At 41.1% G+C, this 12,634-nt stretch overlaps 1 protein-coding gene across 1 annotated transcript in view; it reads left to right on the forward strand.

The window, feature by feature from the left end:
- Positions 1-12,634, forward strand: part of IARS1 (isoleucyl-tRNA synthetase 1) — a 213,352-nt gene that overhangs the window by 142,951 nt on the left and 57,767 nt on the right. The window contains exons 22-24 of the mRNA XM_065408763.1: positions 7,505-7,596; positions 7,999-8,076; positions 8,452-8,573. Of these exons, the coding sequence (XP_065264835.1) occupies positions 7,505-7,596; positions 7,999-8,076; positions 8,452-8,573 (292 nt within the window). The remainder of the gene's footprint in view (positions 1-7,504; positions 7,597-7,998; positions 8,077-8,451; positions 8,574-12,634) is intronic.

Consider the following 12,634-nt stretch of genomic DNA (forward strand, 5'->3'; position numbering starts at 1 on the left):
GATTTAATGTTGTTGTTGTTCTTTCATACTTTTGCATGCAAAAAATGTTTTTGTTGCAACAACAACAAAATAAAACCCCAAAATTAAAAAAAAAGGGGGTTAAGTGAAATAAAACATATAACCAAGAGACACATAATCTCAACATTGTTATGTATAAGCATATAATATACAATACCTTACAAAGGTTTAAATAGATAAACTACTATACAATGAATTAGACATTGCTGTTTAGGGCAGGTCCAGGAAACCTAAGGGTTAAAACTATTAATTAATCAGTACTTAGTTGACACCAGCATCGACCAATAAGGCAGATGGTCACTGAAAACTTACCCATTTTTAAACAGAATAAATAATACCTAGAAAAACTACTTGAGTTAACCTTCTTTTAGCTAAATTACACCTTAACTTGCCTATAAAAATAGTTTAATTAGGCTATGAATGTTCAGGGGAGACACTTTTGGCTGTTAAAAAAAAAACGAACAATAATGGTTTAACAAAAAATAACAACAACACATGCTTTAATTACCTAGATAAAATAAAAGGAAATTATAAAAATTTTATAAGGAGTGAGTTTAGACACTTTTACTAAAATGGTGAATTAAGACCTGTAATAATAATCATCACTGCGATGTTGTGTGTAATAGAGGCTGCTACGTTTATTTATTTATTATTTTGGTTTTTAAAATCCAAAATGTGAATTTGCTGGTATTCAGGTATAGCCTGGCAAGTCACAACAGCAATGTAAATGTCGTGGACAAGCATTAATGCTTGCGTCTGATGTCTTAAAAAAGCTACAAAGCAAATAATAAAAAGAATTTACCCATCAAAGAGCACAATTTCAAATGCTACTTCCATAGCTCAGCTCCTAATACCTAATCACTATATTGTAGAAAGGAATATTCCATTGGGTTCTCTCTGTTTCTCCTACAAAACCACCCAGAGAATTGCTGAAGACTTTTCAATCTGGTATAAGTAGGTACAGTATTATAGAAAATAAGTAGTTAGCACAAGCTTACTTTGAAATACAGCAGCATTCGCAGTAGAGAGAGAATTGGTTTCAGTTTTGTATTTACTGGATTTTGTTGATTTGTGTCACAATCTAAACTCTTTCTTTAAGCATAGATTTCCCCCCCTTCGATCTCTGCTCATTAGAGGTGCAGAACTGGAAAAATGGAGATGAATGGCCACTATTTGAAAAACAAAACAAAAAAACAACCAAACAAACCCGAAGTTGTTAGTTCTGTTACAAATTGATGTTTCTCATGCTGGTTAAACTTGAGAGAATGGCTTAGTTCAGTGGTGTCCAAACTTCTCCTGTCGTCGTTCCACTCCTCCCTCCCCCCCGCATTTATGGAATCTGTCGCATCTCTCCTCCATTACTGCACAGCCAAGGCTTCCTCAGCAGAGGCGTTGGGCTGAAGGTAGAGCTGGGGACAGAACTGGGGATGGGGAAGGAGCTGGGCTAGAGGCAGAGCTGGTCTTGGGGTGGAGAGGGAATGAGGGTTGAGCTGGGCTGGGGGTGGGGTGGAGTGGAGTGGGGCTGGAGCTGGGCTAGGGGCAGAGCACAGGGCAGAGTGGATCTGGGGTTGGAGCAGGGCTGGGTCGCACTCCCTCCCCATCCCCTCTGGGGACTGGCCCAGGCTCTGCCATGCACCCACCTCCGAATGTTTTTCTGCACCCCCTAGGGGAGTATGTCCCATAGTTTGGGAACCACTGACTTAGTGTCTTTCTTTTTTTCCCTTCTGTCAGCTCAAAGTATAATATCATGGTACAGGTTATAACTGGAGATTCTAGACTATTAAAAGTGAATGAAATGTAGTTTCAAAACAAACATCTCACTGTAAAATACATAAGTACGTTGGCAAGCTTTTCTTGTTGTGCATCGTAGTTACTTTTCAAGCAGGGTTAGTGGGATCTCTGTCAGAACATAAAACCCCATAAATAGTTTTTATTTTACTTGACACATGACTCCAGAAAGTTTCCTTTTTAGGTTGAAGTATCTAGTGCTCTGTCTTTGAGTATGTTTACACTACGGGTTTATCCCGATTTTACAGAAACCGGTTTTTGAAAACAGATTGTATAAAGTCGAATGTATGCGGCCACACTAAGCACATTAATTTGGCGTTGTGCGTCCCTGTACTGGGGCTAGTGTCGATTTCTGGAGCGTTGCACTGTGGGTAGCTATCCCATAGCTATCCCATAGTTCCCGCAGTCTCCTCCGCCCATTGGAATTCTGGGTTGAGATCCCAATGCCTGATGGGGCCAAAAACATTGTCGCTGGTGTTTCTGGGTACATCCTCCCCTCCCTCTTGGAAAGCAACGGCAGACAACCGTTTCGCGCCTTTTTCCTGGGTGAACAGTGCAGACGCCATACTGCGGCAAGCATGGAGCCCGCTCAGCTCAAGACAGCAGTCATGAACATTGTAAACACCTCGCTCATTATCGTGCAGTTTATGCTGAACCAGAACCTGCAAAACCAGGCGACGAGGAGTAGGCTACGGCAGCGCGGCGACGAGAGTGATGAGGACATGGACATGGAATTCTATCAAACCGCGGGCCCCGGCGCTTTGGAGATCATGCTGTTAATGGGGCAGGTTCATGCCGTGGAACGCCAATTCTGGGCCCGGAAAACAAGCACAGACTGGTGGGATCGCATAGTGTTGCAGGTGTGGGACGATTCCCAGTGGCTGCGAAACTTTCGCATGCGTAAGGGCACTTTCATGGAACTTTGTGACTTGCTTTCCTCTGCCCTGAAGTGCCAGAATACCAAGATGAGAGCAGCCCTCACAGTTGAGAAGCGAGTGCTGATAGCCCTGTGGAAGCTTGCAACGCCAGACAGCTACCAGTCAATCGGGAATCAATTTGGAGTGGGCAAATCTACTGTGGGGGCTGCTGTGATGCAAGTAGCCAAAGCAATCACTGAGCTGCTGCTACCAAAGGTAGTGACTCTGGGAAACGTGCAGGTCATAGTGGATGGCTTTGCTGCAATGGGATTCCCTAACTGTGGTGGGGCGATAGATGGAACCCATATCCCTATCTTGGCACTGGAGCACCAGGGCAGCCAGTACGTAAACCGCAAGGGGTACTTTTCAATGGTGCTGCAAGCACTGATGGATCGCAAGGGACATTTCACCAACATCAACGTGGGATGGCCGGGAAGGGTTCATGACGCTCGCGTCTTCAGGAACACTACTCTGTTTAAACAGCTGCAGCAAGGGACTTACTTCCCAGACCAGAAAATAACAGTTGAGGATGTTGAAATGCCTATAGTTATCCTTGGGGACCCAGCCTACCCCTTAATGCCATGGCTCATGAAGCCATACACAGGCAGCCTGGACAGGAGTCAGGAGCTGTTCAACTACAGGCTGAGCAAGTGCAGAATGGTGGTAGAATGTGCATTTGGACGTTTAAAAGGTCGCTGGCGATCTTCAGTGACTCGCTCAGACCTCAGCCAAACCAATATTCCCATTGTTATTGCTGCTTGCTGTGTGCTCCACAATCTCTGTAAAAGTAAGGGGGAGACCTTTATGGCGGGGTGGGAGGCTGAGACAAATCGCCTGGCCGCTGATTACGCGCAGCCAAACACCAGGGCAATTAGAAGAGCACACCAGGAAGCGCTGCGCATCAGAGAAGCTTTGAAAACTAGTTTCATGACTGCCCAGGCTACCGTGTGAACGTTCTGTTTGTTTTTCCTTGATGAAAACCCACCCCCTTGATTGAATCGTTCTCTGTAAGCAACCAACCCTCCCCCTTCGATCCCAGCTTGCTTTCAAAGGAAATAAAGTCACTATCGTTTAAAAATCATGCATTGTTTATTAATTGATTATAAAAAGAGGGAGAGAACTGAGAAGGTAGCCCGGGTGAGGTTTGGGAGGAGGATAGGAGGGAAGGAAAAAGCCACTAAAAAAGTTCAAAGTAATGACAGCCTTTTGGTTGGGCTGTCCACTGGGGTGGATTGGGAGGGTATGGAGCATGGTGAGGGGGGAGGGAGGTTATACAGCGGTTGCAGCGGCACTCTGTGCTCCTGCTGACGTTCCTGAAGCTCCACCAGATGCCGGAGCATGTCCGTTTGATCACGCAGCAGCCCCAGCGTTGCAGCCTGCCACCTCTCATCTCGAGCGTCCCTCCTGTCCTCACGTTCACTGGCATCTTTCCTGTACTTGGATACCGTGTCCTTCCACTCATTCAGATGAGCTCTTTCATTGCGGGTGGATTCCATGATTTCCGAGAACATTTTGTCTCGCATTCTCTTTTTTTCGACGCCTTATCTGTGATAGCCTTCCGGACGGAGGAGGGAGGCTTGAAAAATTTGCAGCTGCGGGAGGGAGGGGAAAAAGGGAGAGAAGTATTTAAAAGGATACATTTTACAGAACAATGCTTATACTCTTTCACAGTGAACAACACTATTCACATTACATAGCACGTGATTTCGGTACAAGGTAGCATTTTGCATCTTTTAATATTGAGTGCCTGCGGCTTTGGTGTTAGAGAGTACAGACGCCGGTCCGGGCAACTGAATTCGGCTTGCATGCGGCCATGGTAAGCCATTGTCTTTCGGCTGCTGCAGCTTTCCTACAAGCAGCGCCCTTCTTTCCCACATACCAAGCAAAGCCCCTTGAGTGCTGCAGTTTTCCTGTTAACGTGCAGCAGCAGAAACCAAACTAACCCCCCCTCCCATCCAATTCTCTGGGGTGATCGCTTTATCCCTCCCCCACCGCGTGGCTGGTATCGGGGAAGATTTCCTCTCCCGCCCCCTCCCCCCCCCCCCCGCACTTGGCTAACTGCAGGGAAGGATTTCTTTTCAGCCACAGGCAAACAGCCCAGTAGGAACAGCCACCTCTGTCCCCTTAATTAAATTCCCGTATTTCAACCAGGTTACCATGAACGATATCACTCGCCTGAGGATAACACAGCGAGATAAAGAATGAATGTTGCTTGAATGCCAGCAAACACCGGGACCATACGCTGCCAGGCTTTGTCATGCAATGATACCAGATTACTTGCTACTAGCATGGCGTGGTCAAGTGTCCTACCATGGAGGACGGAATAAGGCTGCACTTCCCAGAAACCTTCTGCAAAGGCTTTTGGAGTACCTCCAGGAGAGCTTCATGGAGATGTCCCTGGAGGATTTCCGCTCCATCCCCAGACACGTTAACAGACTTTTCCAGTAGCTGTACTGGCCGCGAATGCATCCCAAGTCCTCAGGGCAAATTAATCATTAAAAAACGCTTGCTTTTAAACCATGTTTTGTATTTTAAAAGGTAAACTCACCTGAGGTCCCTTCCATGGGGTCATGGTCTTGGATACTGCCTTGGGAGGGTTGGGAGGGTACTTCACTCAGGCTGAGAAAAAGATCCTGGCTGTTGGGGAGAATGGAGTGCTGTGTGCTTCCGCAAGCTCCTCCTCCTCTTCCCCGTCCGCAAAATCCTCAGGTGTGGCTGAGATTACCCCCGCCTCGGAATCCATGGTCAGAGGTGGGGTAGTGGTGGCGGCCCCCCCTAGAATTGCATGCAGCTCAGCGTAGAAGCAGCATGTCTGAGGCTGTGACCCGGAGCGACCGTTTGCCTCCTTTGTTTTTTTGATAGGCTTGTCTGAGCTCCTTAACTTTCACGTGGCACCGTAGTGAGTCCCTATTATGGCCTCTCTCCATCATGCCCTTGGAGATTTTTTTCAAATGTTTTGGCATTTCGTCTTTTGGAACCTAGTTCTGCTAGCACTGAATCCTCTCCCCATATAGCGATCAGATCCAGTACCTCCTGTACGGTCCATGCTGGTGCTCTTTTTCAATTCTCGGACTGCATGGTTACCTGTGCTGATGAGCTCTGTATGGTCACCTGTGCTCTGCACGCTGGGTAAACAGGAAATGTAATTCAAAAGTTTGCAGGGCTTTTCTTGTCTACCTGGCCAGTGCATCCGAGTTCAGATTGCTGTCCAGAGAGTTCACAATGGTGCACTGTGGGATAGCTCCCGGAGGCCAATACCGTCGAATTGTGGCCACACTAACCCTAATCCGAAATGGCAATACCGATTTCAGTGCTACTCCCCTCGTCGGGGAGGAGTACAGATATCGATATTAAGAGCCCTTTATATCGAAGTAAAGGGCTTCGTTGTGTGGATGGGTGCAGGGTTAATTCAGTTTAACGCTGCTAAATTCGAGATAAACTCCTAGTGTAGACCAGGCCTTTGAAAGATATTACTAACTTGTGAAATGCAGTTGTAAAACGTGTGCTGAGGAACTCTCAAAGGAAAGGTGTATAATTCAATAGCTGTTTGATTACTAAAATAAATGCCAGAAGCAAAAGACTATGCTATTCATAGCAGCTCCTTATTTTTAACCAAGCTGTCTGCAAGTTAGTAACTTTTGTTTATAAGGACTAGTTTATCTAACCTTTCTAGAAAACAGTTTTTTGTGTACTAAAAACGTTTGAGCAATTAAGGTCATGTTTCCCTCTGGTTGGACTTTGATGTTTGTGTGAACCTCTTATTTGTGTTAGCAGTTCTTCATGCATTTGAATTACACAGAACCTAAGAAAACAGCTGTGCCTAGCTTTTTATTTTGTTAATATTATTCATGAGACAAAATAAAATTTGTTTGCATGAATGACTTTACAGCCTTTAGTCTACTCTATTATTTAGAAGAACTGTACAAGAAACTCTCCCAGGGAAAAAAAGTTTAAAAAAGTTGCAATAAAAATTAAAATGGTTCCTGAATTGGGTAATTACATCTCCATTCATGTTTCTCCCACAATTTTTGGTGAATTTAAGTACTCAGCAGTTTCTTTTAGCAGTATGTTCAAATTTAGGAATTGCCAAACCATAATAGATCAGGTTTCAGAGTAGCAGCCGTGTTAGTCTGTATCCGCAAAAAGAACAGGAGTACTTGTGGCACCTTAGAGACTAACAAATTTATTAGAGCATAAGCTTTCGTGGGCTATAAACTTAATTGGCCTTTCAGAGTTGGTAAGACAACTCCCACCTGTTCATGCTCTCTGTATGTGTGTATATATATCTCCTCAATATATGTTCCACTCTATATGCATCCAAAGAAGTGGGCTGTAGCCCACGAAAGCTTATGCTCTAATAAATTTGTTAGTCTCTAAGGTGCCACAAGTGCTCCTGTTCTTTTTGCATAATAGATCAATGGCCCATCTTGTCCATTATTCTCTTTCAGTATGCTTCAGATTAAGGCATAAAATGGCCATAATGCACCTCTGTGCAGTACTAGACTATGGGTGACAATTTATTTCTGACCTTCAGCTGGTGACATGCTTAAGCATGAGAATTGATTATGTTTGTAATTTTAATTTTATGATATAGTTTAAGTTCAGATTCTAGTAATACTAGTGTGCCTAATCCATTTTTTTAATCTTATGAAAGTATTTGCTTCTATAAAGTCATGAGTATTAAATTGTCAAGGCTTTATATTACTGTGTGACTCTTTAAGTGAAGAATTTGATGCAGAAGGCAAGTGTTTTGTACAGTAAGAAATTATTTTTCTTCCTAGCCTACAGACTATACACTGTAGTTCCTCGACTAGTTAAGTTTGTTGATGTACTGACCAACTGGTACGTCAGAATGAATCGCAGAAGATTAAAGGTAGGTGCTATTTCTGTTGCTAACTTTACTGTAGATAGAGCCCAATGTAGTTTAAATAGATTAATTAAGCTAATAAAATCCTTATAGAATCTTTGTGTGTTATATAAAACTGGGTAGCTTTCAGCTGAATAGCTGAAATTGCAAATAAATGTGATTTTTCCCTTTTTACTTCATTTATGTTCTTGCCCCTTTGTTTCTTCATAGGGCAAGTAAAAATACACAGTAGCCCATAATTTTTGTTTTGTTGGGTAGGATTGAACTGTAATTGTGGATCTTGGAAAGCTAGCATTTATTGGGTGAAGGAGTAAAATCATGTATTACAGTGTGAGAATGTAGTTCATGATTTTAAAAGTATAGATGTTTTTCTAATCCTTTTCCTTTCTCCATGGATACTTTGAATAGGGTGAAAATGGGAATGAGGACTGCATTATGGCCTTGGAAACCTTATTCGGTGTTCTGTATGCAATGTGCAGACTCATGGTAAGGGTTTTACACTCAACTCTAATTATTTAAAGGCAGACATCAACTGAGATTATAAAGAGATTTGAATAATAATGGGTTAAATGCAAATGGAAGTTGAACAGCTGGCATCAATTTAATTTGTTCATCATGGCCTATTCCTTGAATTAGTGTTATACTTTGTAGTGTTAAAACGCAAAGTAAATATTCCATTTTTGCAGAGCTGTCTGTTGGACAGTATAATCCTGTAACATAAGGATTCATGATTAATAAGAAAAAAGGAACACACACAAAAACTTGTGTTTTGATGATGATGAAGATAATTGGTTGAAAATATAGAAGATACAATTCAGTAAGAGAGTGCATTCATGAATAATAATATATAAAATATTGCAGGCACCTTATACTCCCTTTATCACTGAAATGATGTACCAGAATCTGAAGACCCTTATTGATCCGGCCTCAGTTCAGGAGAAGAACAGTGATAGCATTCACTATCTCATGCTTCCTCAAGTGAGGTAAGAAACAGTCTCTATTGGCGATAGTGGGCAGGGTTCTCTTTCCTGTAGTTACAGAGAGAAGTTCTTCATACCTTATTCACATATTTAAACAAAGCAAAAATACCAGTCTTGGGCATTTACAAGCATGCAAGGAACACATTTTTTGATACAAAGGATGCCTTTTGCAACCAGAAAATGATCTTGCAGTCGTGCTTATTTTTTTAAACACTTCTGTTTTCCTTAGGCAGGCAAAATATGTAATTGAAGTGTTTATGAAACTATTTTACTCCTGTATACCACTTTGCTTTAGGGGAGTGTTTCCTTTTAGTCTTTAACACACTTGCCATTGCTGAGGTGTGTTACCTTGACAGGACTGGCTGGGGCAGTATTGATAAGGTGCTGTGGCAGTATTGGGAGGAAAGGTGCAGAGTTAGCACTCTTTCTAGATCCAATCTCTCCCCTTCAGCAAAGAAGCTGGTTACAGACTTGGGTTTTTCTGCATGCTGAGAACCAGTAGGGGTATACAGCTTGCTGGGGCAAGAGAAGAGGGGTCACAGAGCTATAATGTTCCCCATTTCTCATAGGCATGAAGTGTCTCTTTCAAGATGGATGCTTAATTGGAGGCTGCAGTGCCTGCCTTCTCCAAAAAGACCCCCAAAGGATGGTAAAACTCTGTGCCAGAACCTTTTCAAGTCTGAATATGTCTGGCCATAAGCCTTCCTCAGTACCAGTCTGGTGTTAAATCTCAGGCTGAAAGAGGTTGTTGCCTTGAATGGGCTCCGTAAGGAACTGTGAAAATGATTTCCACTGGCTAAGGGTCTGTGTTCTTCAGATGGAGCCAAGGAAAGCTCCTCTTTACAAAAGGATACATGGTAAGAAAGATAAGGATCCTGTCACTGAATCTGCTTGGATTTTGGTGTGATCAGTGTCCTGTAAGTGAGGGGTCCCAAAAAGGGTTTTCTTGGATCCACGTTGGTCACATCAGTCTGCCTCATCAGTCTGACCATATATGAGGAGTCTACAGCTTTTGAAGGCTATGGAGAGATTTTTCTCTGAAACTGTCTTCCCCCTAGCACCATGAAGGTGAGCCGTTACAACCATGGCGGCCCCTGTTCTAAAGTAAGCTCATGTCATTTGCAAATCCATGGGGTCCTTGGTTCCTGCGGATCCAAGGTGGTACTGGGGACTTCTCAGAAATGAGAAGAAAAAAGGTTCTTTCCTGTTGTACTGCAGCTCAGCCTCACAACCCAGCAAGAACGACACAGGAACATATTTGGGACCTCAGATGTCAGCTTGGGCCACCCAGAGTTTAAATCATACCTAGGTTTTTCTTTTTATGCATATTGTGCCTTTTGGTGTCTCTGACCAAGCAAGAGAGCTACCAGTTGTGTTCCTTCTGATGGCTATACAGTGTACACTATACAGTATACACTAATTGGAAAGTATTGTTACAAGAAATCTACTGAGATTCATTTAGCAATGCTGCTGATTTTATGTATTCTAGAAGTGTATTTTCTATGACACAGAATGTGAAACTGATAAGTTGTCATTAGGAATACCCTTGAACTGGTGGTGTATATGGACAAATAGAAGGAAATTCAGTTATTCATGGCAACTTAATTTGTGTAACTTATTGGGTCCCATGTGCATTCCTGTTCCCTTCTACTAATCAAATCAAAGATAGATGTGATTTTAAAACTAAATTACACTTGCGGTTTTATAGTGGCTAAAAATCAGGCAGTCATTTTTCTTTGTTGGTGCCTTTTTTGTCTTAGTGTTATGTTTAAATTAAGCTTTGATTGTGATAGTTAATCTGTAATGAGCTAGCTTTTCCAAGGGCAGTAGCACAAATAGCAACAAAGACATCATCTTTTTTTGTGGCAGTTGTAGACTGCTGTGTGGTGTGTACTTTCACAGCAGTATGATAGGTTTATACAAAAAAAGCTATATGGCAAATATCATGGTTGTCAGATTAAGCTGACTGTGTCATTTTCAGGGTTGGACATAAATTTGTATCCGGCTTTTAAAACTGCATGTGTGTAAGAGAATGAATTGGTTCTGTGACACTTAAGCAATATATTGATATATACAACTAATGGTAATAGCTCTGAGTTCTTGGGAGTCCACAAAAATGTGATTTCATTTTCCCTTTAAGTGCTATTCAGATTAGTGATTTAGGGAAATTCTGACAACCTTCAAGACGGCCATCAAGATGCAAGAGGTTAATCCAACCCTTTTGCCCTGCCTTGACTCCCAGAATTCTGAGCTCCAACTGTGGCTCTTATTTCCTGTTCTACGTTTAAATGCACAGTCTCCTGATACATTGCTTGTTGCAGACTTTTATATACCCTGGAAATCCAATAAGTTAATACTTTTTACAGAAACAGTTGAATTTGAGTTGCTCTAATAGATCTGTACTTCAATTACAGTCAAATAAACAATAGATCTGTAAACTTTGACCCTGAAATATTGGGATTTTTTTAGCAATGATTTCTGTTTCAGGCCCTTTGTTTTCAGTTTTTACTGATTTTTTTTTTTTTTTTTAAACAAAAATTCCTGGGTTTTATAAAAGCTACTATTTGGTTTTTTATTGTTTTTTTTCCTACCTGAATTTTGGACCCTGCAATACATGAAAATACTGACGATGATAAGAAAATCCAGGACATTACATGAAGTAGATATGTTTATTTTAATAATAAATTAGTCTAAATTGTAAATATGAGGCTGTCTGCTCAAGTAAGGCAGAGTTGTGGAATGAACAACACACATGCATGTGCACATATGTATGTACTGTTAATGTGTAGTTCATGAAATAAACCACACCATTAAACTGCTTTTACTTTTAGTACTCTTACTTTTCTCTATTTGTTGCTTTTTTTTTCTGTCCTAACCTCTCCCAATATTTACCCAGAAAACTGCTCACTTAGTTTTTTTGCACCAATTTTCACCTATTCTAAAATGTTTGTAATAAATATTGATAAATTCCCAGGAAATTTTCAAACAAAGTAATAACTGAAAATGAAGGCCTTATTTATGCTGTATGCTAACTAGATTCTTCTCTGTCCAAAGTAACAGGTAAAATCAGAAACATTGTTTTTGTAATACTTCATTGAGTTTTATAATAAATCATAAATTTATGAAAAATATTCTCACAATGCAGTTTCACAATAACACTTTAAAGTCTTAGTGGAAATATTTCTTACTATGAACATTTATGAATGAAAAAAAGAAAACTTTATATTGCAATAAAGTACAAATTTAAACTTTTTTTTTTTTTTAAGTCCTTCCCTGGGAAATTTGCTTGAAGAAGCACAGAAACTTAGAAATAGTCAATAACTTTAATCCAAAACTTTCTGGTACCACAGATTAGGGCATGACAAGTCTTAAATCTTGCTCCACGGATTCTTCTCCCTTCTGGTAAACCTTCCAGACCACTCTGTTTTACACCAAGAATGTTTCCACTTAAAATGATATAATTAGCAACTTCACATCCATAGTATACTTTTCCTTTGTTCACAGCTTTTCTGACACAAATCAATACCAAAATAGTAATGACTCTGTGCTTTGCTTGAAAATGTATGTAGTTTTGAAGGAGCTGCCTGAATTACAGATACATTCAAACAGTCAACAAAGAACAAGAACTGGCATCACTCATAGAACTGGTGATTGCTTTTACATTTGAAACAAGCTTTGACTCTGTGCTTAACCTGAAAAACAAGCTGTCTGGAAACAGAGAGGTGTGGGGGGAGCTTGTTATCAAGCCACAGAGAAAAGCAAAAGGTTTGAAATACATAAGCTTCCTGGAAAATACCGGTCTGAATTCTGGGAAAATGCACGTGGCCCATCATCCTTTTATAACCCACACTTTCAAGATAAAGAATTATGGAGATCCCACCAGTTCACTGTGTGTGGCTATTTCAATAGCAATGTAACTCTTTCATTTGTTATATATTGTTGGATATTCCATTATATAATAAATGTAAATCCTGCTCTTCATTGGATACTTGTAAAATAATAGTCTCGATAACTATTTCACATCAGTCAGTCATGTGAAAGCTATTAATGACAGCTAATAAGAA

Source organism: Emys orbicularis, chromosome 7 (assembly GCF_028017835.1).
Source record: "Emys orbicularis isolate rEmyOrb1 chromosome 7, rEmyOrb1.hap1, whole genome shotgun sequence".
In the NCBI taxonomy this organism is placed as follows: Eukaryota; Metazoa; Chordata; order Testudines; family Emydidae; genus Emys; species Emys orbicularis.